This window comes from Chrysemys picta, chromosome 22 (assembly GCF_011386835.1).
Source record: "Chrysemys picta bellii isolate R12L10 chromosome 22, ASM1138683v2, whole genome shotgun sequence".
Lineage (NCBI taxonomy): Eukaryota > Metazoa > Chordata > Testudines > Emydidae > Chrysemys > Chrysemys picta.
In genome coordinates, this window is record NC_088812.1 from 1,774,956 (window position 1) to 1,800,955 (window position 26,000).

General features: G+C 62.0%; 3 protein-coding genes across 7 annotated transcripts in view; 2 read left to right on the plus strand and 1 right to left on the minus strand.

Annotated features, from left to right (window-relative positions):
- The window catches only part of CARM1 (coactivator associated arginine methyltransferase 1), a 51,867-nt gene extending 37,434 nt beyond the window's left edge, over window positions 1–14,433 (plus strand). For both annotated transcript variants that reach the window (XM_065575711.1, XM_065575712.1), the window contains exons 7-16: window positions 4,653–4,743; window positions 5,690–5,771; window positions 7,107–7,192; window positions 8,305–8,394; window positions 9,541–9,678; window positions 10,370–10,459; window positions 10,654–10,766; window positions 12,065–12,142; window positions 12,930–13,001; window positions 13,205–14,433. In XM_065575711.1, the coding sequence (XP_065431783.1) occupies window positions 4,653–4,743; window positions 5,690–5,771; window positions 7,107–7,192; window positions 8,305–8,394; window positions 9,541–9,678; window positions 10,370–10,459; window positions 10,654–10,766; window positions 12,065–12,142; window positions 12,930–13,001; window positions 13,205–13,341 (977 nt within the window). In that variant the 3' untranslated portion in view covers window positions 13,342–14,433. The remainder of the gene's footprint in view (window positions 1–4,652; window positions 4,744–5,689; window positions 5,772–7,106; window positions 7,193–8,304; window positions 8,395–9,540; window positions 9,679–10,369; window positions 10,460–10,653; window positions 10,767–12,064; window positions 12,143–12,929; window positions 13,002–13,204) is intronic.
- Window positions 14,434–14,682: 249 nt separating this feature from the next.
- On the minus strand, window positions 14,683–22,128 carry YIPF2 (Yip1 domain family member 2). 4 transcript variants are annotated; one of them, XM_065575715.1, is made up of 10 exons: window positions 21,997–22,128; window positions 21,005–21,065; window positions 19,704–19,846; window positions 19,137–19,217; window positions 17,788–17,875; window positions 17,392–17,508; window positions 16,531–16,697; window positions 16,226–16,408; window positions 15,680–15,800; window positions 14,683–15,274 (listed from the first exon to the last, which is right to left on the minus strand). In XM_065575715.1, the coding sequence occupies exons 2-9, from the start codon at window positions 21,033–21,035 to the stop codon at window positions 15,681–15,683; spliced, it is 930 nt and encodes a 309-aa protein (XP_065431787.1). In that variant the 5' UTR covers window positions 21,036–21,065; window positions 21,997–22,128; the 3' UTR covers window positions 14,683–15,274; window position 15,680. The 4 variants fall into 4 exon arrangements, with proteins under 4 accessions (XP_065431787.1, XP_065431788.1, XP_005279628.1 ...); XM_065575716.1 differs by having other exon boundaries at window positions 22,001–22,112; XM_005279571.5 differs by lacking the exon at window positions 21,997–22,128 and adding an exon at window positions 21,210–21,480.
- TIMM29 (translocase of inner mitochondrial membrane 29) lies at window positions 22,101–25,097 on the plus strand. Its single transcript, XM_065575718.1, has 2 exons — window positions 22,101–22,231; window positions 22,679–25,097. Exons 1-2 carry the CDS (start codon window positions 22,105–22,107, stop codon window positions 23,317–23,319), a joined length of 768 nt encoding a protein of 255 aa, XP_065431790.1. The 5' UTR covers window positions 22,101–22,104; the 3' UTR covers window positions 23,320–25,097.
- The last annotated feature ends 903 nt before the right edge of the window (window positions 25,098–26,000 follow it).

Below are 26,000 nucleotides of genomic sequence, written 5' to 3' on the forward strand. Positions count from 1 at the left end.
GCGGGTGCCTGAGTCGTGGTTTTGACCCCTCCAGCCCAGGAAGTGCTCTGCGAGGGGCCTGAGCTGCCCCATCGGGCATTTAAGCAGCAAATCAGGCAGTCAGCTGCCCTCCTGGGCCTCGGGGCTGGTGCGAAGAGGGGCCCGATTTCATCTCGTGACCACCAGGCCCCTCCGGCTCTTCAAAACCAAGTTCACTTCAGCATCTGCTGCTGCAAAAATGTGACCGCAGGAGAGTGGCTGCAAGAGCTTCCGGGCTGGAGGTGACTCGCGGCGCCCTCTCCTGGCGGGGGAGGGAAGCAAAGGGGCTGCCTGCTGTGAAAATGGGAAGGCCTGGGCTTGTCTGTGGGTAATGTGCTCCTCCCAGGGGGGTTGGGGCGGGGGCACGGGGCAGTAGAGTGAGAAGCTGCTGCTATTGCCCCGGAAATGACTCTCCCCCCAGGCCTGGGGATGGCCAGGCTGTCCGAGCAGTGTGGGGATAGCTGGTTCCCTTTTGATGTGTTTGCAGCACTGTCTCTTTAAAAAAAAAAAAAAAAATCCTCTCTTTAATATTCCCCCAAACGGATCGCTTGCCATCAGACCGGCTTAGCCAAAGCCGGCGTGTGCCGTGTCGCCGGGCTCCCGAGCGGAGAGGTGATTTGCAATGCAACGAATCTCGAAATGTAATTAAATTGTGTTCCAGGCAATTTCCCAGAGGAGCTGACACGACTCATCAGCCCTAATGTATTCCGCCCTCCCGAACGGGCCTGACCCCGTCCGTCCCTTTGGCCAAATTTGAGTCGCTGCCTTCATCCAAAAGAAACGCTCCTAGAAAAACCCATAGCCGAGGGTGCATGTAGCTGCCTTGTTACCGGGGGAGTGCGGGACCAGATCAGTTCTTAACTTCCTGGAGAAAAGGATCTGGAACGGTCTGCTTCTGGTGACGAGAAAGCAGCCTGTGTGTGCGTTCTCGTTAGAGGTGTTGGTATTTAATTAAGCTTGGCAAATTAAACTGTTCCAATATGTTGCACAGAGGTGGGGGATGGACTTTTAGCACCTCTATTCCCACACTGTCTTGAAAACCCTGATGCTTAACTTCTCTGCCATCTGTCTGACAGAGCAGCGAGCTCTGTCCTGACCTCGCGCTGCTCAGACGAGCCTCCGGGACAGATTTGGGAGAGAGCAGATCTTACCACGCCCGCTTGAGGCCTGATCCTACAAACTCCTCTTAGCTTCAGGCTGAGCATGGCCGCAGACGTAGGATCTCCCTGGCTTTGTCGGTTCAGAACGTTGATTTGCAGGTCTTGTGTTTCAAACACGTCGTATCCCCTAACCCGCCAGGACTTCAGCAATCCTTGCGAGTCGGAGCGCTGCCATTTATAAAGATGAGGGAGGGAGACGTTACGCAGGTGAAGAGCTGTTTGTTTTAGGCTGAAATTTAAACCAGGGAAAAAAATCATCCCCCAGTCTGGAAGGAAGACCAAAGAGGGTTGGGGGTGGGGGAGGAGGGGAGTCTTTGGCGTTTAACATGCGGGCAAACTAGGAACATCAACCAGGTCGATATTTCTGTTCTCGCTGGAGTCATCTGCCAACAGCCGTTCTTGGTCGCTGCGTGTGTTCGCGGCAGCCGTGCCTGCCCTCCACGCTGCTTACCCCGGAGCACAAGCCTTCAGAGCTTTTCGGGATATAAATTAGTAGGGAAATGGACGGGCTGAGTGAATTCAGGGTGAGCGAACGGGGACTTTTAGTCCCTCCACTGAGTTGCTGTGGCTGAGCCAAAGATTAAAGGTGGAAATCGGAATCTGACCAGTTCGGCGCTGCCGGCATCTCAGCCCGGGCTGCCTGCGGCGCGAGACCTGCCGGCCCCTTTGGAGCCACTTACCAGAGCCGCTCCGAGGACAGCTACAGTTTGGCAATGTTGCAACGTCTCCAAAGCGCAGACTTTCAGCCCCTGCCCAGGATCGGGGCCCCCTGTGCCAGGCGCTGCACAGCTCAGCAGGAGGGAGGCACCGACAGGGGCAGGAGGCGAAGCTGGGCGTAGGAGGCAGGTCTCCTGAGCTCCAGTCTGGTGCCCTGCCCTGGGTCACGCCGGCTCTCCTGGCTACCAATGCGTCTTTAGTGGGGGTTGGGGGCACGGGGTGCGGTTTTGTGAGTTCAACTAGTCATAGTTCCCACTGTCCACGGGCGCCCGCTTTCCGCCTGCCCCTCCCCCCGATGCTGAGGAGATGGTGGGGTCTGGGGTGGGCGTCAGCCAGGAGGAAACGAACCAGCTGTTTGCCGGGAGGGAGGAAACGAACGACCGGGTCGGCTGTCGTTTTCTGGAGCGGGGCTCGGGTCGCTGGCCTGGAGCTGCGCTAGGTAAAGGGGAGGTGAAGAGGTTTTAAAGTGGTGCGTAAAGTGAGGGGGAGGGAAGAGCTGCGCTACCAGTCTAGTCCTGCCCACACCACGCTGGGGTGGAGCAGTGCTGCTCTCCGGCACGGTGAAATCTGGAGGGCGGGGCCCCCATCCGCCCAGGGATAAGCAGGGTCGCCAGCTCTCGGGATTTAGAGCCCAAGTCGGGGGATATTTGGGGAATTTTCCTCAAGCTGCAGCTCCTGGAGCCACGTGGGTCGGAGACTGGTCTCTATAGTTAATTTTGTAACCCTGGAGACTGGAGAAAGGCCTGGAAATGTGAACCTCCCACCCAGCTGTTCTCTCACCCGTTGGCAATTGAGTTCTCTGGGCGCTCAGGGTTGGCAGTTCTGCCGAGGTCCTGGGCTAGCTACGGATCCAACCCCGTTAGCTAACGAGTCAGACGTGGCCTTAGACACTCCAGCCTTTAATCTTGAAACTTTAACCGCTAAAGCCACCGAGCTGTGCTCCGATGCCAAACTCTGCCGCCTGGCTTCGTACTGTCCAGCCTGTCCCCTGTCCTGGAGAACCACGGAAGGGACATTCTGGCATTAGCAGGGCTTCAGAGAATGTCAAAGGGCTTGATTAGGGGCCTCTGAAACTCTCCTGTGGGGAGAGCTTGCAAAGAGCGATGATTGACCTTAGAGAGGGGACATAAATCTCTGGCGAACTGGGGAGAGAACGGGGGATCGGGGGCTTCTCCCAATCTCATCAACCAGGGACTCGGTGAAACTGAAAACCAGCAAATTCAAAACCAGTCCGAGGCGATCCTGTTCCACATATCATGTCCGTACACTGTGGAACTCCCTGCCCCTGGATGGCTTTGGGGCCAAGGACTTGGATGGATTCCAAGAGGTTTTGGCCTTTTCTGCAGCTCCTGAGAAGAGCCTGAGCAGTTGTTAATGGTAGAGTTCTGGAGCTGTAAAGCCGTCTGCTTTGGGGTGCAAGTGAGTCAAACTGTTAGCGAGTGGGAGGCCTTTGTGGGGGGCAGATTGTTCCACATCTGCTACCGCAGGCCTCTCGCACCTTCCTCTCCAGCAGCTGGTGCGGCCTGCCGCCAGAGGCGGGATGGTGAGCGAGATGGGCCCTCGGGACCGACCGGGCTTGGCGGCGCCATCGCGGGTGGGTGGTGAGAGTGATCGGGCTGGAGGAGACGGCGCGCTCTGGGGGCTGCCGGGGAAGGGGATAGAGATGGGGGAAGCAGCTTGGGCAGCGTCGACGGGCCCCACTGTCACAGATCGCGGTTGGCAGCTCTGGCCCTATGGCAGAGAGCCCAGATTGCAAAGCCAAGTGGAGCCGTCTCACCCAATGGCCGGCTGCCAAAGTGTAGCGCTCGGCCCCCTGCCCTCCGCTGCTGACCTGCCGCAGGCCGCGCTGTTTGACCGTTCCTCTGTGACCTCGTTTGGCCGAGGAGGCCGGTTTGTTAGCTGGGGGGACGGCTCTGTGCCCCCGTCGGTCTCCGTCCCGCCCAGCCGTAACCCTGGTGGGTTCAATGTGCTTTGAGACCTGAACCAGGCAGGTGAACGACTGGCTTAGCTCTGATCTCTGCTTTGGGCTGCCAAGGGGGTGTTGTGCCCCTGCCAACTCTGCAGCCCCCCCACAGTTCAGTACCTACCGAATCGGGTGGCCTACAGGCCAGCTGCTGCCTGGGGCGGGGCTTGGCCAGAGAGCCGGGCTGATCCCTAATCAATCCTCACCTCCTTCCAAACACATGTGCATTGGGCCTGTACCTTGGCTCTGTGCTGGGGAACGCCCTGGAAAGGGGCCGGGCGCGCTCTGACTTAGCCAGGGCTGGGCTGGGAAAAAAACCACCCTGGGAAATTTTTTTTTTGGGGTGGGGGTGGGGGGGAGAGAATTTTTTTTGGTTTTAGTTGAAAGTTTCTGCTGAAAACGTGAAAGTTCACTAGTTTTGCCGACAGTGAGCAGTGCAGTGCCTCCTGGGAGATGTAGTCCAGCTGGGGATCCCCGCCCATAGAGGAGAATGAGGACACAAGGTGCAAACTACATCTCCCATAATACATCATGGTCTCACTCTCACGGGGGGGGGGAAGCCCTGGTGTATTGTGGGAGATGTAGTCCTGCCAGGGAGCCAAAGGGGACCCAAGGTGCTTTGGGATGTTTGCGCTAAAAGCCGACTCTTTTCCTGACACGTTGTGTAGCTGATGAAGCGTTTGGGAGGGAAAACTCCCATCCAGGGCCCGGGTAGCCTGGCTCTGGCGTGTGGGGCAGCCTGTGCTTGAGGGGTAGGACGGGACTTGGCGTGACCCCCTCTGCTCCCCTTCCAGGTAACATGTTCCCCACGATCGGCGACGTGCACCTGGCCCCGTTCACAGACGAGCAGCTCTACATGGAGCAGTTTACAAAGGCCAATTTCTGGTGAGTCCTTTCCCTGGCGCGAGGCTGGTGCCCAGCAGTGGGTTCAAGGCATGGCGGGGGCTTTCACCGGGAGGAGAGAGCGCCCCCCGCAGTGGGAATATTGTGGAGGGTGGATCTATGTTTCTGCCCCTCCCCCCAGTATCTCTCAGAGGCGACCGTGTGCTGGAGCGGGTAGGACAGCCCGGTCCTGCCGTCCATCCGCCGCGGATCCTGGCAGAGACACCCAGGCAGGGGCACGTGTCAACCACCAAGATGGGGTGGGGACAGCGTTTGGTGCTCAGGGGGGCACCAGCCACTAAGGAACTGCCGGGACTCCCCTTCCCAGCCTGGAGCTGGCGCACCACCCCCTCCCCCCTCGTTCACAGGGCGTTTCCACCCCCAGCTTTAGCCCTGATGTAAGTGGCTCCATAGCCCAGGTGGGCGTGGACCCAAACCCCCTGCATGTAACGCGCTTGGGTCTCGGTCCAGTTCCCCAGGGATCAGGCCCCCAAAGCACTGTCCGTGTCGGTCCCGTTGTGGTCAGCCTTGGCCGAGGCGAAGGACTGAATGGCCCCTAGAGATAATCCCCTCCCACTGCGTCCACGCCAGGGTGAGGCGGGTTTCGCTGGCTCTCCAGGGTAACACCCAGGGTACATGGCATACGCTGCTTTGATTTGGCGCCCGCCTGTCTCACAAGAAGATGCTGAGCTGTCGTCTGCTAGTACTGAGTCCCCCAGGGGGTTCCAAGCGACGCCCCGATCTCCTTGGCTTCCCCGGTCAGCCCCAGCTCTGCTCTGATCCGCCTCGTGTCTGCGCCGGAGCCCCAAAGGGACGTGCCTGTCAGACGCGGAGGCTTACGCTCTGCTTCTGGGCAGCTGTGCTCTTCCCGTGGGTTTCCACACTTCCTGAGCCGGGTGGGTGGAGATGGTCAGCGCAGGCAGGTTTCCATGGGTGTCTCCTCTTGCAGGTATCAGCCGTCCTTTCACGGTGTGGACTTGTCAGCACTTAGAGGCGCCGCGGTAGATGAGTATTTTAGACAGCCTGTTGTGGTGAGTTGTGGGAACCAGCCGCCTCCGCCCCGGCTCCTTCCTCTGGACCCAGATCGGGCTGTTTAAATGGGCTGGGAGGGAATGGCTGGGCTGCCGCTGGAGTGAGATGTTGGTAACTGGTCACCAGAGCACAGCAGCGCTGCGCAGCTGCTTAGGGCAGGAAGGGAAGGCCGGGCTAGTGGGCAGAGCACTGGACTGGGGTGCGGGAACCCTGAGTTCTGGTCCCGGCTCTGCTGCTGGGTGACCTTGGGCAAGTCACGTCTCCTCCCGTGCCTCAGTTTCCCCATCCCTCAAATGGGGAGGATGCTATTGACCTGCTTTGAGATGAAAGTCATTGGTGAGCCTCCAAGTAAGTAGCAATCAGATGCTCAATAGACTCCCAGGCTGTGCAGGGGCCTCCCGCGGGAGGATGCCGCTCTGGGGAAGCGTTCCTGCTCTGTCCCCCTCCCGGGGCGGCTCCTCCACTCTCGCAGCACTTGTTAGCCCTGTGCCTGGCGGGGCGACGGGAGATCACACCCGGCACCTCTCATCTTGAAGCCTGAGTGTCTGCTGCACTCAGTCTGCAGCCCGGCCTCCGCTCGAGGGGACAAAGCGCCCTGAGTGGGGCTGGGCTACGCTGTTCCTCCCCCGGCACAGCTGGGCAGCGGCAAAGGGGACGCGGCTCCAGCCACGGGCACGCTCGGGCCGGCTCGCCATTCGCTGGCCTGACTTGCCGAAGGTAAGGGGGGGGGCTGCGCTGAGAGGTGACCTCTTGCCTGAAGAGACAGATCTGCGATTTTGACCCTTCGGGACCCCTGGCACTTCCCATGAGAGTCAGGGCATTAGTTCAGCATGCTGTCCCGGTCGTTCCATGCCACCTCCCTGCGTCCCCCGGGATGGGCTTGGGCTTGACTTCCCAGCGTTCGCTGTAGGGCGGTGTTGCTCTGAGCTGCTCGGCTGCCTTCCTCCCCAGAAGTGGCTGCATTTCACAGGGCGTTTCCGGAGCTTCCCAGTGTTCGTAAACCTGGAGAGAGCCGAGTGCATTCTCCCCAGTCTGTCAGTGGGATCCTAGCCCAACGCGGGATGCCAGCAAGAACATGACCAGTTTGGGTCGCTCAGTAGCATGGTCTGTGTCTGGTTCCTCGGGCTGCCCTGCTGAGTCCCGTTTCCTGTCTTCCCCGCCGCTGCCTCTGCAGCTCCCGACTCTGTTTCCTTCCCAGCAAAAGCTCTTGTGTACCGCACCGTGCACGCCTGTTAAGGGTGCGTCCTCGCCGCAGGCTGCGCTCCGCGTTACCCTTCGGCTGGCGGCCCTCCCGGCGTGGCCAGGACGCTGACCAATGTGCCTCTCTCTCCTAGGACACCTTTGATATCAGGATTTTAATGGCGAAGTCTGTTAAATATACGGTCAACTTCTTAGAAGCCAAAGAAGGCGATTTGCACAGGTAGCTGTTTGCCCTTTCCTAGCGGGAGGGTGGGGAGGCGGGAGCTGATCTCCGCTCTCACGGACTGAGCCCAGCCGGCCGAGCGGGTGGCCGTGCAGGGTACCTTGACACGCGTGCCTGGCCCCTGGCGTTCGATAGGTCCCAGTGAGGGGTGGCGGGGCAGAGTGACCAGTGCCCACCAGCTGCCCCCCCCCGCGTGCTGCGGGGCAGGGGGGGTCGTGTCATTAACCCCGCCTCCCTGTCTAACGTGCTTTGGTTACTGTGGAGGTGCTGCTGGCAGCCAGGACGTTCAGAGCCGCAGCTTCCGGTCGCTTTCAATCGTCCCTCTGCGGTTCCTGCCCCAGCTCTGATCCAGGTTCCCGGTCACACGCCCACCCTCCCCTTCGCCCGCAGCTGAGGGGCTGGCACCTGGAGGGGAGACACCCCCATCTACCCTGTCAGCCACTGCAGCATTTAACGTCCTGGAACGCAGTCCTGCGTCGCCCGCCCCCGGCAGGAACTCTCCCAGGATTGCTAGGGCTTTGTCCAGCCTAGTCTGGAAATGCCTCCTCCGGGACTAGCGCGGGATTGAACCCTGAACGGAACCCACCAGCCATCACGAGAGACCAAAGCTCAGTGCTGGGCGCTGTACGGTATTTATTAGGGGAATTACGGTAGCGCCTGGGAGCTCGTCACCCCCAGGCCCCATGTTGTGCCAGGTGCTGCATGGTGTTTATTAGGGGAATTAGGTAGCGCCTGGGAGCTCCAGCCAGGCCCCATGTTGTGGGCACTGCATGGTGTTTATTAGGGGAATTAGGTAGCGCCCGGGAGCTCGTCACTCCCAGGCCCCATGTTGTGGGCACTGGTACAAACACAGACCGAAGACGGGCCCCGCCCCACAGAGCTCCAGTGGCCACAACCCAACGCGCTGGAACGTGGGGGCTCCGTAGCTTCCGTCAAGTGCAGGGCCCCCCAACTGAGGGACTTGGCCTTGCGCCCTGGCCGGGGGGGTGTGCCGGAGGTGTGAACTGGGAAGGGATGATCCTCTGCCTGGCTGTGACCCCCCCACATCTCTGGGCGCCTCTCCCCAGGTGCTCCCGCCCTGCGGCTAACTGCTTCTCTTTGGTTTGCAGGATAGAAATCCCCTTCAAGTTCCACATGTTGCATTCAGGTCTAGTCCACGGCTTGGCTTTCTGGTTTGATGTAGCCTTCATTGGTTCAATGTAAGTGGTGGGGCCTGCCCCTACCTCCCAGCACAGCTTGGGGTTTGTAAAACAAATAACTGGCTATCGCTCCTAGTCTACATTGCAAAGAACTGGCAAGTTCCAATTCCGTTACCTTCTCACTTGTCTTCCTGTCTCGATAACCGTCCTCGCTTTCGCCTAACCCCGCTGCAGTGAGACCTCTTTAGAGAGAACTCTGAGCCCCGGCCCCGGTCTGGTCTGGTCTGATCGCCACTGGCCCATGCGGGGAGGGGGGGGCGCTCCATGGGGAGCCTAAATTCCCCTGGGATCCTGGATATGCCACGCGAGTGGGGTGGGGTGGGGTGGGGTGGAGGTTCTCCCTACAGATTCTTCCTAAAGAGATTTGACTGTAGCCCGTTCTGGCTGGCCTGAGCTGGCGTTTTGTTTTCGATACGTGTATGTTGACTGAAGATGCTTTGAATTTCTCGGTGCTTAACCTGGGTCGGCTCCAGGGCCCGGCAGGAGGGTAAAGGAGACGAGACGTGTCCCATCCCAACAAACTCTGGCAGCTCCTTCCGAGCCATAACGAGAGGCCTGGTCCTGCCCATCTTAACTGCATCAGTGCCACAGCACCCTCTCGCTTGTCACTCAGTGCCCCTCGGGAGCAGGGCTTCCCACGCCCCAGGGAGCTGCCGCTGCCCCTTCGCTCCTGGCAGATGAGACCGGGAACCTGAGCTGGAGGCTGGGACCGCAGAGATCTCGGTTCAGCCCCTCACCTCCCTGCGTGTGGGCTCCGTACTACCTGGCCCACTGCCTCTGGCCTGGTGCCCCTGGCGGCTGGGCTCTGCTGGGCCAGCTGCTGCCATCTCGGGGATTCACTTCTGGAACTCATCCTTAGCGTAGCTGAGACTCCGATTTCCTGCCCTTCCCCCCCCCCCCCCCCCCCGGCTGGACGGGCCTGGTGGGACACTGCGGCTGGCGCTGTCCCTGTCCCCAGCACTGTGGGGTGGGAGGCGCCAGGGAACAGCCACGTGGGGCTGCAGTTGGTTGCTTTACAACCCCCTTGGGCTAGCAGAGGGCGCCTCTGCCCCCACCTCCCTGTCCCCTGGTGGCGTGGCCGGTGCCCCGTGCTGCAGCCAGTTCCCGCGTCGGTTGCTAACAGGCGCCGTCCTCTCTCTCCCGCAGGATGACCGTGTGGCTCTCGACGGCCCCCACCGAGCCGCTGACCCATTGGTACCAGGTCCGGTGTCTGTTTCAGTCTCCGCTTTTCGCCAAAGCCGGGGACACGCTCTCAGGGACGTGCCTGCTCATCGCCAACAAGAGGTAAGGGCGGTGCGGGCCTGGGGCTGGGGGGGCTCCGGATCCCAGCATGCACTGCCCCTCGGCAACCTGACCTGCTCCTGGGCTGGTCTGTGGGTCCTGCCGCTGCGGGGCCCGGCCTGGGGCTGGGGGCCATCGGAAATGCCTTACGTCGACTCAGCCACCGTCTTGAATGGCTTCCTCCCTGCGGCCGGCAGAGCGGGGCTGTCAGCCCCAGGTACAGCTGGGAGCCGAGGCCCCGCAAGGCCCCGTGACGTGCTCAAAGTCACGGAGCCTGTGGCAAGCAGGGGTTTGAGCCAGGTGCTGCTCTAACCACTGGGCAGCCCTCCCCTCTGCCCAGCACTAGCCTGTCCTGCCCCACGTGCCTCCAAGCCCAGCTAGACCAGCAGCGACCGGAAGGCCTGTGAATCGAGTCGGTGGGGGGGGTCTCAGGCCAGTTCTCCTTGGGGGACATGCAAATTGCCCCCGCCCCGCCCCCCCCCCGCTAGCCTGCTTGGGCATCTCCTCTCCATGGCCAAGCCCTCAGCGCCCCCTTGCCAGCCCCTGCGCTGTCCCAGCACTAGGCCCAGCCCTGCCGGAGCTAGAATTCGCCCCGGGGGGCGTCTCTTCCCCGGCTCGGCCCTGCCCAGCTCGCTGGCGTCTCCTGCTCCGGCAGGGCCGGGTCCATCTCTGACGTGCGTCTCCCTCTCCGCAGACAAAGCTACGACATCAGTATTGTCGCCCAGGTGGATCAGACGGGTTCCAAGTCCAGCAACCTCCTCGACTTGAAAAACCCCTTCTTCAGGTACGGCCCCGCCCTGCGAGCCGGCTGCAATGGGGGGCCGGGCCCCCCCTCCCGGGTCACTGGCCCCATTCTGCCTGTGGGGGGGCCTCGTGCCGACCTGGCTGGCTGGGCAACAGTGCATCCCCCGGCAGCGAGCCGAGGTTTCTCCCATAGCCCCGCCAGGCCTCGCTGACGTGTTGTCATGTCTCTCTCAGGTACACGGGCTCGACTCCTTCCCCCCCGCCGGGCTCCCACTACACGTCTCCGTCAGAGAACATGTGGAACACGGGCGGCGCCTACAACATGAGCACGGGGATGGGCGTGTCTGGTAACGTACCCTGCTGTCCAGGGCTCCTGGGGTGGGTGGGCAGTGGGCTGGGGGAGCGGGGAGCCCCCGGGGCGAGCGGGCTGGGGGGGGCAGGGCAGTGGGCTGGGGGAGCGGGCTGGGGGGGGGGCAGGGCAGTGGGCTGGGGGGGGGGCGGGGAGCCCCCGGGGCCGGCGACTGCAGACACACAACCCGCCTTGTGCCGAAGCAGCGTTAATTGGCTGCTGGATCCATCTCCCGCTGAGCTGCCAGTGGTGCCGTCTGGACCCACGGAAGGGGCCTGGCTCCGGTCGCTGCCCCAGAGCCGTGGTGCGGGCAGCCCTGCCCACTCCCAGCCATGCCCCTCCTGCTCTGGGCACTGCCATTGGTCTGCGCTTCCCCTTGGGAAATGTGGGGGATGAGCACCTGGTACCCCCCAAGACAGGCCTCTGCCGAGCTGGGATCGGCTCGCCGGGGATGGGACCTCGGAGAAACCCCCCCATCCCCTGGTGCAGGGCTGGGCACGTCTGTCCGTCCTCCCTTCCCCCCGCCAGCTGGGAGCTGCCCGGGCCGCCAGGGCTCCAAGGAGGGTTCCTTGCTGCGGGACTCGTCCTCTGAGCCCCCGGGAGGCACCTGCAGCCTCCGTCCCAGTGGGGAAACTGAGGCTGCGAGCAGCAGAGTGACTGGCTCCGTCTGAGCCTCCAGACCCTCCCCCCATTTCTGTGCCACCCTCCCCTGCATCCCGCCATGGGCACAGGGACCCGGCCACCGCAACGTGTCCTGGAGCCCCGGATTGGGGCCTCCGGGGCTGATCCGTGGCCGGCTTCTCTCCAGCTCCCTCTTGGGGCAAGTCCTGGAACCGCCTCCCAGCGTGGAAGCTGCTGCCCACCCGCAGTCTCCCCGGGCCCCGAGGCGGCTGCGCTGCCCTCGCCACGGCAGCCTGCGCTGGGGACGTGCTCCCTGGCCCTGGCCCTGGGACCCAGAGCCTGCAAGCAGGGGCCTGGGGCTGCTGGGCAAAGCTGCTCCCTCTGGCCTCAGTCCCGGAGTGGCTGAGCTGGGCTGGCCCAGTGCCCGGCCCTCCCCAGGGCTGAGACCCCTGAACCCAGCCCCAGGGCCTGTCCCAGGCTGCCCTGGCCTGCGGTTCCCCTCAAGCCAGGGCCCCCAGCAAATCCCGGCCAGTCCCAGGCTGGGGACCCCTCGGCCGCAGGGGGGCAGACGCTGAGGTCCTTGGATAGATTCTCTGGTTTTGGGGTCCCCAGTGCTGTGGCTTGGGGGGGCACATCCCATTGCTGACCCCTCCCCATCTCTCCCCCTTGGTGCAGGGATGCCCACCGCCTACGACCTCAGCAGTGTTATTACCGGCGGCTCCAACGTCGGCCACAACAACTTGATTCCTCTAGGTGAGTCTCCACATCTGAACGGGAATCCCCTGGCGGGACTGGGGGGTGGGGTGCAGGGGGCCCTGGTTGGGGGTCGCTGGGGGACATGGCCCCTGGCAGCTCTGGGCTCCAGTCATGGCAGAGGGTTTGATGTGGGGCTCTGGGGGAGGCCCCAGCTGCCTGGACCAGCTCGCTTCAGCCAGCAGGTGCCGCAGTGTCCCGGTAATTAGGGGTAGTGCCTGGGCCCCAGTGAGATGGGGGGCGGGCCCAGACCCCCGCTGCGAAGGGCCCCCATCGCGCCGGGCGCTGCACGTCAAGTCAGAGCCGTGTCCATAAGGCCCCCGTGTCGCGCTGATGCCCGGCCTCGTCTCCCTGCTCCAGGCGCTGCAGCCGGGGGAGCTGGATTTCAGTGCGTGGCACTGCAGCCCCGGGGGCGAAGGCTCAGCTCCAGTCTCACCAACCCGGGGGGCGGTGCCCCTGCCCCGGAGCGGAGGAGCCGGGCAGAGCCCAACCCCCGGGGGGCAGGGTCGCCCCAGGGTCTCAACCTGCAGCCCATTCACTCGGTCGCCACAGGCCAGGAACAAATGGGTCCCGAGAGCCCAGCTGGGAGTGGCTTTTCGGGGGACAGCAGCGCCCGCTGCTGGCAGGTTGTGGGGGTGCGGCTGTAACCCTCGGATGTTGAGCAGCCGCTAGCCCCCGGGCCAGTGGGAGTTACAGAGCTCCGTGGGCACGGGCTTGTGCTGCCAGGGGGGCCCAGGGGGGCCGGCCCCTCCCCTGCTCACGCAGCATCTCCCCTGTCTCCCTGCAGCGGCCAGCGCGGGAATTGTCAATCACACGCACTCCAGGATGGGCTCCATCATGAGCACTGGCATCGTCCCAGGTAACGCGCCCGGCTCCGTTCCCCAGGGATCTCAGCTTCCCGAGGGCGTCCTCCCGCCTCCCCTGCCGCCCGCCATGTGCCTGTAACTCGGGCATTGGCCCGACTGCGGAGTCCCCTCTGCTCTCCCCGGCAGCCCCCAGCGGCGCTGCCCCCTCTCCTGGGGTGGGCGGATCTAACGGCGACTTCTCTTGTCTCCTCCGCAGGCTCCTCCGGCAGCCAGAGCGGAGGCGGTTCGAGCGCTCACTACCCAGTCAACAGCCAGTTCACCATGGGGGGCCCTGCCATCTCCATGGCCTCCCCCATGTCCATCACCACCAACACAATGCATTACGGGAGCTAAAACATCTTTGCCCCGTCTCTGAACTGACAGCGCCAGGAAACCAAATGAAGACGCCCCTTCCCCCTCTCTCCCCGCGTGCCGGCTCGCTGGGGCCGTTTTTACCGGCCCACGAGCCCAACCCGCCCCTCAGCTCCTCTGCTCTTTGATATCGGACTTGGACAGTTTTTTATGAAATGTCGAACCTCAGATTCTCCGCCCGTGTCGCGCCCCCAGTGCTAGCTGCCCCCTGCCACCCGATCATGTAGCAAGTCCTTTTAGTTCGCCATCTTCCATAACCGCTGGGGCTCGGCCGGTCGGCAGCCATGGCTCCTGGCCGGGTGTTCTGCAGAGATGGCCTTGGGCGGCCCCCACCATTCCTCCCTAGCTGCAGCTCTGGGGCTTTCAGGCCCGGTACCCTGGCCTTGCCTCACTCCCTGCTGGTGCGGGGCAGTTGGGCTTGGCCGGGCCGTTGTCACCAGGAAGCCAGAGGCGAGGTTGGCGGAGGCCACCGGAGCTCCTGCCCCAGCAAAGCCCATGCCTCGGGGGGAGGGTTTTTTATCACCCCAGCCCTTGTCTCTGCTGATGCCTGAGGGGGGGGCCTGGCTGCTCATCAAGGCAGCTGTGACCAGCAGGCCTGGCACGTGCCTCGTGGGAAATGCCGGGGTGGCAGGAGAGCGTTCAACACACCTTGAATGTCCCCAAACCCGGGCTGCCGGCTCCCCTAACTCCCTCCGCTGCCAGCTCCACGGCCCCTCTGAGCAGCTGGCTGGAGCCCGCTGGGTCACCCAGCTCCCTTCTCTCTGCTGCCAGCTCCACGGCCCCTCTGAGCAGCTGGCTGGAGCCCGCTGGGTCACCCTGCCCCCTCCCCTGGCAGAGCAGAGCCCACCTTGCCCACGGCCCTGGCGCTAGCTGCCGGGGCCTGGAGCTGTGGCGTCTGTGGCAGCCCCTGTAGCCCCCCTAGGACAGTGCAGTCCGGTAGTGTAACCGCCACCCAGGTAGAGCGCGGATTGGTTTTCGTTTTGTTTCCTTTCCAAGAGCCCCCGTGGTGATTTTTCGAAAGGATTTTGCAGGGACCCCTCTGGAGAAAACGAAATAAATGAATTATGTGTTTCACAGAGGCAGTTTCCTTCAGCTCTCAGCCGGCCCTGCCGCGCTGGGCTGCCCAGGGGGCGCAGTAAAGCAGGAGCGGTTCGAAGGGCTGTTGGCATGGGGGGGGTGGGGGGTTGATGCCCCTCACCAGACGCAGCTTCCCTGCAGCCATCAGTGCCGGGCTGTTCTCCCAGCCTCTGCCGGCAGCCGGGAGGGGAAGGAACCCAGCCAGGCTGAGTGACACCACAAGCCCCCTCAACACAGGAACCAGCCCCAGTCCCAGGGGGGCAAAGCCCCACTTGTTTATTTCAATCACCTTTGCATAGAAAACAGCTGACAGCTCCCAGTCCTTGGGCCTTGCCCGGGGAGCAGCCGGAACTGCCCCTGCCCCCCCCCATGCCCTCGAGATGGGGGAGCTGGTGAGTACCTCGCCTGGCAGAATTCCCTGTGCTCCGTCCCAGCCTCCCCAGCAGAGCTGGGGCTGGGTTAGGTGGGAAGCTCCCGGCCTAGCCCCGGGGAGCAGGGCAGCGGTGCCGAATCAGAACCTGGCAGTGGGCTGCAAACGCCGGCCCTGGGGCCAGCAGAGGTGTCGGGCTCCCTGTGCCGCAGGGATGCCCCGAGAGCAGGGCCCGGGCTCTGTCCTGGCAGGATGCCTGCCACTGACCGAGGCAGGGGCTAGCTAGGGCCTGGTGCGTGCTGGTCTGGGCACAAGCTCATTCCCCTAGTCCCAGCTGGGAATGAGACGTGCCGAATGTCCCGGGCTCAGCCGCTAGCCAAGCTGCCGCCCTGTCCCTGTGCAGCGTGGGGGAGAGGCCGGAGGCTGGGTCCAGGCTGTCGCTTGCGCCCAGTGCTGGGGGATCCACACCTACAAAAGCAGAAGCCCAGTGTGAGCAGGACGAGGTTACAAATCCCCCCCTCCCCCGAGCTCAGCCCAGGCGGGGTCCCCCGGCGCTGACTTTCCCAGCAACGGCCAGTTTGGCCATTGGGCCCAGCCCCCCAGGGGGCTCCGTGGCTGGAGGGGGCAGGCACTAATCCAGCCCCTCAGAAGACCAGACCCTTCCCAGCTGCTCAGGCTCCCCAGTTTTGAGGACAGAGACTGAGGCCGAAGATATTGCTCTGTGGGGAAACTGAGGCACAGGGGCCTGCCTCAGAGCTGCTGGCCCATCCCCCACTCCCGAGGAGCAAGTTCCCGACTCTTTCCAGCACCCGCAGCCCTCCCTTCCCCCACCTGCGCGTTCCCCCCGAGGCCTGAGTTCTCCTGCAGTCTTACCTCACTGGCGGAGGGGGGCCGAGGCATTGGCCGGGTGAGGGAGCAGCACCGGGGGCTGCTGGGCTGTGACCAGGGGGTGGAGGGGAGGGATGGTGCTGGGCAGCGTCTGAAAAAAATAGAGCTGGAAAAAACAGGAGAGCATGATCAGCTGGGGTGGAACTGGCCCTGCCCCTCTGGCTGATTGGGGGGGGGGGTCATGCCCTGCAGAGCACCTGCCCCAAGGGGGGGAACTATGGCCTCCGGACCACAGAGCACCTGCCCCAAGGGGGGGAACTATGGCCTCCGGACCACAGCGCACCTCCCACTCTGAAGCTGGACAAAAGTCCTCTCTCCCAGAGCTTCCGTGCCTCAGTTTCCCCATCTGTACTGGCGGCTGGGGCCGGTACCACAACCCACGCAGGGCCCCCGCAGCTCCGGGCCTGCATCTCCTCTTGCAGCCGCACCGCTGGGGAGCACAGGAGCCGCTGAGGCCCCGCGGCGCTCTCTCCTCCCCCCACCGCCCCCCAGGCCTGAGCTAACGGCCACGCAGGGCAGCCCCGTTCAGACCTTGCAGCCGACGGCCAGCAGCACGTGGAGCGAGACGATGGCGGCCAGCGTGGCCAGTGTGGCCGGCTTGCTGTCGGAGCGGAGCAGCGGCCAGAAGGCGAGAACCAGCACAGCGCCGGAGAGCGCCGCGGCGACGGCCAGCAAGAGCCACTGAAGCCAGGCAGCCGGGATCAGCCACAGGATCTGCCGTGGGGGGGGGAGAGAAGGGAGAGGGGGGTCAGCCCCCCCCAAACCACCTGCCCCGAGGGAGGCGGGGCCCCCAGGGCCGGGTTTAGCCCGGAGCAGCGTGGGGGGGGGCTGCTCACCGAGGTGGGGATGTAGACGAAGAGCGAGTAGCCGTACACGCAGACCGTCTCCAGGAAGCTATAGGAGCCCACGTGCAGGCTCAGGCCCTTGCGCCACTGCAGGTAGCCCCAGAGGGCCAGAGGCACCAGCCAGGCGTAGCAGTAGGTCACCAGCCCGGCGATGGTCACTGGGGAGAGGGCAGAGACGCTGGTGACCGCCGGGCAGGGGGGGAGCCAGAGCTCTGCCCCCCAGCCCACAGATACCAGCAAAGACAAACAGAGCCAGGGAGAGAACCCAGGAGTCCTGGCTCCCAGCCCCCCCCCCCGCTCTAACTGCTATCTGTGCTGCCATTCACGGCCGGTGGGGCTGGAAGCCAGGACTCCTGGGTTCTGTCTTGGCTCTGGGAGGGGAGTGGGGGTGAGTGGTTAAAGCAGGGGGCTGGGAGCCAGGACTCCTGGGTTCTGTCTTGGCTCTGGGAGGGGAGTGGGGGTGAGTGGTTAAAGCAGGGGGCTGGGGGCCAGGACTCCTGGGTTCTATCTTGGCTCTGGGAGGGGAGTGGGGGTGAGTGGTTAAAGCAGGGGGCTGGGAGCCAGGACTCCTGGGTTCTATCTTGGCTCTGGGAGGGGAGTGGGGGTGAGTGGTTAGAGCAGGGGGCTGGGGGCCAGGATTCCTGGGTTCTATCTTGGCTCTGGGAGGGGAGTGGGGGTGAGTGGTTAAAGCAGGGGGGCTGGGGGCCAGGATTCCTGGGTTCTCTGCCAGCTCTGGGAGGGGAGTGGGCTCTGGTGGTTAGAGGAGGGGGGAAGGCGCCAGGACTCCTGGGTTCTGTTCACACTTCGTACGCGCTGCGTGGCCCTGGGGGAAGTCTCCCCGCTGGCTCTCACCTTTGTGGAACTGGGGGCTGTAGTGGAAGGAGGGGTCGCCCCGTTTCTCCAGGGCGTGGGACACGTTGCTGCTGACGGCGAGCGTGAAGGCCAGCGTGGCACAGATCCAGAAGGGCCCTGGGGAGGCAGAGGGGGGAGGGGGGTTAGGAGGCGCGTCGACAGGAGCCGGACACCAAGCTGCCCTGCACCCATCAGCCCTCAGGGCTCCCCCCAGATCCCAGCATGGAAGCTGACCCAGGACGGCCCAGGCGCCGGTCACGGGGTGCGGACGTCTCTGCTCCAGAGCCGCGAAGAAGGGGGTGCGGGTTAGCTGAGTGACGAGTGAGCCCCTCGGCTCCCACTGGGAACGCCGGGATGTCGGGGGGCTGCAGCTCGGTCTGGCCTCACCGTACTCACCGTACAGGTCAGGGTTGTTCCGTAAATGGTGCCGTACGAAGTTCTTCCCAGGCAACGGCAGCAGAGACCCCTTTATCCTGTCCAGCACCTGGCGGATGGGAACAGACCAGGGTTAGTGGGACATCTCCGGAGCCACCACTGCCTACTGTACTTTGCCTGCGAGCTCCGCGGGCCAGCGCCTACCACAACAGGGACCTGCCCCTAGGACGATACCAGCAAAACTCCCATTTACCCCCCCTGCCCCCCGGGACACCCCGAGTTACAGGCTCCAGGCTGGGCTCACGGGGCGCAGGGAGCTGGCCTGTGCTATGCAAGAGGTTGGACGAGACCCACAATGATCGACGCATTCCCGTTTCTCAGCTGGGACCCTGCCGTGGGGCTAGTCTGTGTCGATCTGGTCCCACTTCCCCAGCCTCGGGGCCCAGCCCAGCGCTGCAGGCCGGTCGCAGAGATGGCGGGGGAAAAGGAAGCGGAGGTTAAGGCGTTCGACTCCTCGGACGAGCGGCAGAGCGCAGGGCAGAGAGCTCGTCCGCCCCTCTGGGGGGATGTAACAATGAGAGCCACCCCCAGGGACGAGTCTGGCCTGGCCCGAGCTTAAGCTGCAGCAGCTCCAGGCGTTTCGTTCTGGAGAGCCAGGATTCAACGCCCAGGATCGGGTGACCCGTTTCCAGCCAAACCAGGCAGGTTCTGAGCAACGAGAAGCCAAATGCTCAGACGCGCTGGCTTGGGGCCTAAACCTCTGGCCAGGCCTCAGCGTTGCTAGTCACTGGAAACTTTTGTTTTAGGAGCCTTTTCCCTTCAGCAAGTGCCGACCGGGGGTCCAATTGTAACTACCCGCCTCAGTTCGGTCTAAACCCGGCCGAGAGTCGACCCCCGTCGGGCCGGGCGCTGCCCCGACCCCGGCCGAGGGCCGACCCCCGTCGAGCCGGGCGCTGCCGAGAGACATGAGAGACGCTCCCTGCCCTGAAGACCACGGAAGGGTCATTTCCCAGGCAGGGAACTCCCCCGGTGTGACTTGCCAAGGTTGTGGCAGAGCCAGGAACACTCTAACCACGAGACCAAGCTCCTTGCCAGGGGCTGCGTCTGCCGCCATGGAACAGTGTGTCCATCCAGGGACGTCCCTGCCTACCCCGAGTGCAGGTCTATGTCCTGCCTCCCTGGGAAATGGAGCCGCCGCCCCCTTGCGGGAGGCTGACGGGCTGGGCCTTTCCGGCCAGCCTCCGAGGGCTGCCGCAGCCAGGTTGCCACGAGGGCCCGTTTCCCCTCCAAGCTCTCCCCAGTTTTGCTGCTCCCGCCTGCATCACTTTCCAGCCGCCCGGCGGAAACGCTCGACAGGGAGATTCTGTTACCTGGTAGGTGTCGACATCAAAGAAAGTCTGGTAGTAGTCGAAGGTCCAGAAACTGGGTGGCTTCTTCTGGCCGCTCAGGAGCTGCGTGGATGAAAAGGCACGTGACTGGCTGGTCCTCGGCTCACGTGCCAGACAGCCAGGTCTGCCTTGCGGCAGAGAGCGGAGCTGCGGCCAGGACCCTCTGTGATCGCGGACAAGCCGTCAGCCTTTCTGCTGGACCCGGGGATCAGGGTCGATTTCTGGCACGGCTGAGTCCCTCCCCCTCTCGTACCTCGGCTGTGGCCATCGGAACCAGGGTTCTTCTCGGCAGCCAGACAGGGCCCCGATTCAGGGAAGGGCTTAAGCACGTGCTTGGGCCCCACCCAGCTCCGTCTGGGCCGGTGGTTTTGGCAATGAGGATACTCGGGCTGGGGGCCCGTCCAGGCTGCCTCGACCGGCAAATGGCAACGAGTCACTACTGACGGGGGAGCTGGGGCCCTGGGAAGGGGTGGGGCTGACGCCCTCGAGAGGGGAAAGACCCTGTAGCCCACGCCAGCCAGTCCCCGTCCCCTCAGCTTTTCCTCTCACCTCAGTTTGATCTGTCTCCTCCCGTAACTCGCCCTCCTCGTAGCCGGTGCTCACATTCACGGCCACGTGGCTTTGCCGCTCGCTGATGCTGGTGGTTGTGGCATCAGGGTTCACGGCCAGCAAGTCGGCTGCCTCGTCGAATTCTGCAGGGAAACCCCCAGCAATCAGAACGGGTTGGAAATCGGCGTCCACGGCCCTGGGATCTCTTTGGCTGGCAGCTGCGGCCCAAGCCCTGCTCTGGAGCTCCCGGGCAGACTAAAGCCCTGTCCGTTCTCGACGCTGCTGGCTCGGATCTGCCCAAACCCGGGTGAAATCCCTGTATCCAACCTGCCCGTGTGCAGCCCCGGCCAAGCCTCCGGAGCACGTCCACTATCATCCCCCTCAAAGGGTCCAGACCCCCCTCTCCTCCCCGGGGTGGCCCAAGTCGAAGCCGGAAAGAGGAAGAGAAGGGAGGGGCCAATTAGCTCTTTTCTTACTTGATGGATTTCAGTTAGGCCAGAGCAGGGGCTAGGTCAGATTAGGAACCCAAATATCACCAGCCGGGGTCAGCCTCCCGGACTGGCCAGGCCCAGCTGCTGCAGAGGAAGATGGAAGAAGCCCTACCGGTGGCAGCGATGGGATAACCTGCCCCCAGGGACGGTTCGCTCCTGATCACAGGTTAGATCAAGCCCTGAAGCACCTTCCTAACTTGCTTATTTACTGTTCTGACTCTGGACACTTTGTGTTCCCCATAACAAAGTCTAGTCCTCTTTCAGACCCTGTTAAGTGTTTGGCTTCAGGATATTCTTGTGGTGGTGAGTTCCGCAGGCTAACTGTGGCCAATCACTGCATGGCTTTGCTTTAATCAAAATAATACTCCCTAGTTCTCACATAGCATTTTTCATCCACTGGTCTCACAACGGAGTCAGTATCATTATTCCCATTTACAGATGGGGAAACTGAGGCAGGGAGAGGGGACGTAACTTGTCCAAGGTGACTCAGCAGGCCAGGCGGAGGTAGGCACAGAACCAGGTCTCCTCAGCGCCCGCCCAGTGCTGAGCCCGAGGGGGAAATGAGCTAACAGGACAGATCTGGGGGAGGAAGGTGGCTCCAGGCCTGAGATGCAGAGTAGCTCCTGAAATGCACCAGCCTCTAACCCACATTTTCAGGGGGTGATGTTCAGCACAACGAGGGGAGACCCAACTATGTTACTCGGAGGAGTTTGGAATCCACGTGAGAAACCACAGACGTAAATCCCCCTCTCCTCCTCCCCCTCCCCCTTCCCCCCCCGAATTGCCACTTTATGGAAAGCAAACGCTCACCATGAAACTTGAGCTCATCTGACGTGGCCATTGCTGCAGTTATCGCATGTCCGGGACTCCGCTGCCGGGGCAAAGCAAACAACACTTGTCATGAGCGGCTGGGAACACCTACGTGCTGGGCCCCTATGGGGCACGACATCGGTTCACGTTCTCGCCCCACAGTGCAGGGGGGGAGACCAGTCACCGAGAAGGGAAAGTGACTTGCCCAGGGTCGCACAAGGAGTCAGTGATGGCACCCAGGTGTCCTGAGTCAACCCAGTTCCAGCCACCAGACGACGCTCCCTCCCAGAGCTGGGAACGAAACCCAGGAGGCCGGACTGCCGCCCCCCAGCACCTGCCACTCGGAAACTACTTCCCCTTGGGCGCAGGCATTTCATGCCAGGCAGCGGGCGAGGTCCCTTTAGCGCTTGGGTTTCACGGCACGTCCAAGGCAGGGGCACAATCATCTCCAAGGCACCAGCTGGGCCAGGAACCTGGAGCGGGGGGGCAGCATGGGGGGCAGCATGGGGGGGAACAGTAGGGGGGCAGCAGGGGGGGGCAGGGGGGGTTGTATTCTCAGCTGCCTTCCAGACCTGCCCCTGCCCAGCCACACGCACCAGGGGAGCGGCTCGTGCCAGCGTGGCACTGGGCGCTGCCTGGGCGAAGGGGCTGGAAGGGGCAGCCCGTGGGGGCTGGGGGGGCAGCTGGGCTCCCGTCTGCCCCACACGGGTCAGGCGGGGAGGGGGGACCCTGCTGAATCCTTTGCCCCCCCCCAGACCCTCCCCGCGATCTCCCAGCAGGGCTCAGGCCCATTGTCCCCATTCTGCAGCGGGGGAAACTGAGGCAGGGGCCCCGCGGGAGCAGACTGGGGCTGCGAGCCATGGGGCAGGTTCCTGCCAGGGGGGGCACCGGCCTGGCCGGGGGGGGGGGGGGCTTAGACTGACCCCCCCAGCTGGGGGAGGGGCTAATGAAACAGCCCAGTGCCCCTCCCCCCGCCCCGAGCCCCCCGGTACCTGCCCGGCCTCCCCGCCCCGCTGCTGCGTGTCGCTCTGCGCCCGGCCTCGCGCACCGTCCGCGCGCGGGGGAGCTCGGGATTTCTGTCCCCCCCCCGCCCCGCTGAGATGGTCTCGCCCGGCCCGGGTCCGTCCCCGTCTCCCGGCCGGGCGGAAACCACTTCCGGTCCCGGCAGCGAGCGGCCCATGGCGGGGAGCGGGAGCCGCTGGCAGCGGATCGCCACCGGCCGTTTGGGTGAGGGGGCGGCCCGGACGCCTGGGTTCTTTGGGGGAAGGGGTCGCAGGCCCGGACGCCTGGGTTCGGTGGGGGGAGTCAGAGCCGGAGGGGAGCGGCCCGGACGCCTGGGTTCTTTGAGGAGGGAGTCGGAGCGGGTAGGGGCGGCAGCCCGGACGCCTGGGTTCTTTGGGGGAAGGGGTCGCAGGCCCGGACGCCTGGGTTCTTTGGGGGAAGGGGTCGCAGGCCCGGACGCCTGGGTTCTTTGGGGGAAGGGGGTCGCAGGCCCGGACGCCTGGGTTCTTTGGGGCACGCATTAGAGCAGGGTGCTGGCAGCCCGGTTTCCTGGGTCCCGTTCCCAGGTCCTCCCACCCCCCGGTACCCAGACGTACCCACCCCCAGCGGCCTGGGGTGTTTGGGCCTCGCTCCCCGGAGCCGGCAGCCCCTGAGCTTCCTCTCCCCGCGCAGGTCTGTGGTGCAAGAGCCTCCTTCAGGATTACGCCGACGCCTGCCGGGATGTGGCCCTTGGCTTCAAGGAGCGGCCTGGGAAAGCCGGACTCTACCTCTCGCTGCTGGCCGGAGCCACCGTCTGCAGCCTCCACGTCCCCTGCGACGCCTCGTTCGAGTCCTCCCTCCTCGAAGCCTCGGGCATCCTCCTCCTGCTCTCCCCCTGGATCCGGAACGGCAGCTCCGAGGGGCACGTCCAGCGCCTGATGAAGCTCCGGAACCAGGGGCGGCTGCGCTACCAGAGCCTGGTCTTCTTCTCCCTCGTCTACCAGGCCCCCTTTGATGCGGAAGCGGCTCTGTACCAGGCTCACTGCAAACACCTGAAGCCGCGCTGGACGGACTTTCCCGCCCGGATCCTGGACGTGGGGTTCTTGGGCCGCTGGTGGGTTTTAAGTTCGAAAATGAAGGATTCCGACATCAACGAAGAGGAATTCAAGTATCTCCCTGAGCATCTCAGGACCATCTCCTCCCGGAACCTCCACTCGGCAGCCAACGAAAAACTCTTTGACGAGAAATACAAACCCGTCATCCTGACAGAGGAGCAGATTGAGCGGGCGGAAAAGGAGGAGCGGCAGCCACTTCAGGGGGCCTTAAACCAATGATCTGAACAAAGAGACTTCCGGTTTCGGTGGGCTCCCGGGGCCAGTCGGTCTGGGAGCTGGCGCTGGGTGGGGGGGAGATGAAATACAAAAAGAATCCGGTAATGAAATATAATTGTGCTCATGGCCCAACTGTGCTGAGCTCAATAAATCAGTTCTGTGAGTTTTCCAGTCACCAATGAGCTGTTCCTGGGATCCGTTAGCCACTGGCTCCCCTTAACTCGCGGTCACCATGCTGGCCCGATGTTGGGCGTTCCAGTCTAAGGCTGGTCCGTATAAAGGAGCTGTATCCAAGAGGGTTCCTCAGTCACGGGCCTGGCTCTAAAGAACGGCCAGACTGGGTCAGACCAAAGGTCCATCTAGCCCCGTGTCCTGTCTGCCGACAGTGGCCAATGTCAGGTGCCCCAGAGGGAATGAACAGAACAGGGCAATTATCGTGTGATCTATCCCCTGTCGTCCAGTCCCAGCTTCTGACAGTCAGCGTCTTAGGGATACCCAGAGTATGGGGTCCCTGCCCATCTTGGCTAATAGCCATCGATGGACCTACCCTCTATGAACTTATCTAGTTCTATTTTAAACCCAAGTATTCTTTTGGCCTTCACAACATCCCCTGGCAATGAGTTCCACAGGCTGACTGTGCGTTGTGTGAAGAAATACTTCCTTGTGTTTGTTGTAAACCTGCTGCCTGTTCATTTCATTGGTGACCCCTGGTTCTTGTGTTTATATGAAGGGGTAAATAACACTTCCCTATTCACTTTCTCTACCCCATTCATGACTTGACAGACCTCTCTCACATCCCCCCTTAGTTGCCTCTTTTCAAAACTGAACAGTCCCCGTCTTTTTAATTTCTCCTCATACAGAAGCCATTCCATACCCCTGATCGTTTTTGTTGCCCTTTTCTGAACCTTTTCCAATTCTAATGTATCTTTTTTTGAGATGGGATGACCAGAACTGCATGCAGTATTCAAGGTGGGGATGTACCATGGATTTATATAGAGGCATTATGATATTTACTGTCTTCTAATCCATCTCTTTCCTAATGGTTCCTCACATTCTGTTCGCTTTTTTGACTGCCGCTGCACATTGAGAGGATGTTTTCAGAGAACTCTCCACAGTGACTCCAAGATCTCTGTCTTGAGTAGTAACAGCTAATTTAGACCCCATCGTTTTATACGTATAGTTGGGATGATGTTTTCCAATGTGCGTTACTTTGCATTGATCAACACTGAATTTCATCTGCCATTTTGTTGCCCAATCACCCAGTTTTGTGGGTTCCCTTTGTAGCTCTTCCCAGTCTGCTTTGGACTTAACTATCTTGAGTAATTTTGTGTCTGCAATTTTTGCCACCTCGCTGTTTACCCCTTTTTGCAGATCATTTGTACATCTGTCCCAGTACAGATCCCTGGGGGACTCACTGTTTACCTCTGTCCATTCTGAAACGTAAATGGAGATCAGTAGTCCATGAAGGTCAGTAGCTGCTGATTCTGCGCTCTAGAATCATTGCTTTCATATTACTTATGGCTCCTTAGACAAAAAGTAAGACTTCAGCGTGCGTGCTGGTCTTCAGGGGGCATGCCCAGAGCATGCATTGAAAGGGATAGATCCGGTTAGTCTCTAGCCGCCAGGCCTGACTCCTAGACGATATTTGTCTCTCTAGCGTGAAAAGAGCTTGCTCGCTGACATTCGTGCCTCTACACCGACCTGAGCGAACAGCCGACTTTGGGTCATGGGCCAAACAAAAAACCTTGTGGATGGATTAAAACGTTCCCTTTGACCCACAACCACGTTTGGTTTTTACTTCTTTTCACTCTTTAAAAAAACAGCGAAATGAAACTGAAGCCAATTTCTAACCAAAAGCCTCTTTGAATCAAAACGTTGGGTATTGAAAATGGCGGTGTGCAACGTTTCAATTTCTGACGATTTTTTTCCCCAACCAAAGCGCTTTGGCGAATTTGACCCAATTTTAGGGTCCTAGCAACACGAATTAGCAAAATGTTTCCATCGATCCAAACCTGCATTTTTTGTTGTTGTTGGTGGTGGTGGTGAAAAAAAATGTCTGTAAAATTTCACCTCGTTTTAGTTTTCAGAACCAGTGGAAACTTTTTCCTGTTGGATCCTAAAGAGACAGCAGAGGGCACTAGAGAATTAAGGGAAAACTTCGGCAGACGAGTAGCGCTACCTTTGCAGTTCTCTTGTGGGCGGACGTTCTCTGGAGCAATGGGCCGTGGCTGGGTTGGCCCCCCTGGGGATGGGGCCACGATCAATTTGTGGGTGTTGCGGATCTGCCCCAGCTTTGGGGGAACTGCCAGTCCAGGGACTGATAGAATCGCCCTGGGGCAATCGGCACTTCTCTCTTCTGGGAAAGGTGATGGGGGAAGGCGGGAAGAGAACATGGCTTCACAGGCCAACCTGACTGTTCGGCGGCTGGGTTGGAATTGCGAGGCTGCGTACAGGCGCACGTCGGGTTCTTCTGAATTCTGTCCTAATGATTTATTAACCCATTTAATAAGTGATCAAACAGCTGCAGGGGCTGGGCTCTGAGAGGCTTTCACAGCGGAGCGATTCCTCTTTGAGTCGCCGGAGTCTTTGACCGCGGCACGTCGGCTCAGCCTGCCTTTGAGCTCCGCTCAAGACAATAACTGGCCTCTGGGCTGTGCTGACTCTGTTCTCTGAAGGCCCCTTTA

Coding starts and splice junctions, on each gene's coding strand:
- YIPF2 (XM_065575715.1), bottom strand. CDS start 21,035: ATGGCCACGTCAGATGAGCTCAAGTTTCATG. Junction 19,847..21,004: donor AGATGAGCTCAAGTTTCATG/GTGAGCGTTTGC, acceptor GTTTCCCTGCAG/AATTCGACGAGGCAGCCGAC. Junction 17,876..19,136: donor TTGATGTCGACACCTACCAG/GTAACAGAATCT, acceptor CCCATCCGCCAG/GTGCTGGACAGGATAAAGGG.
- TIMM29 (XM_065575718.1), top strand. CDS start 22,105: ATGGTCTCGCCCGGCCCGGGTCCGTCCCCGTCTCCCGGCCGGGCGGAA. Junction 22,232..22,678: donor GATCGCCACCGGCCGTTTGG/GTGAGGGGGCGG, acceptor CTCCCCGCGCAG/GTCTGTGGTGCAAGAGCCTC.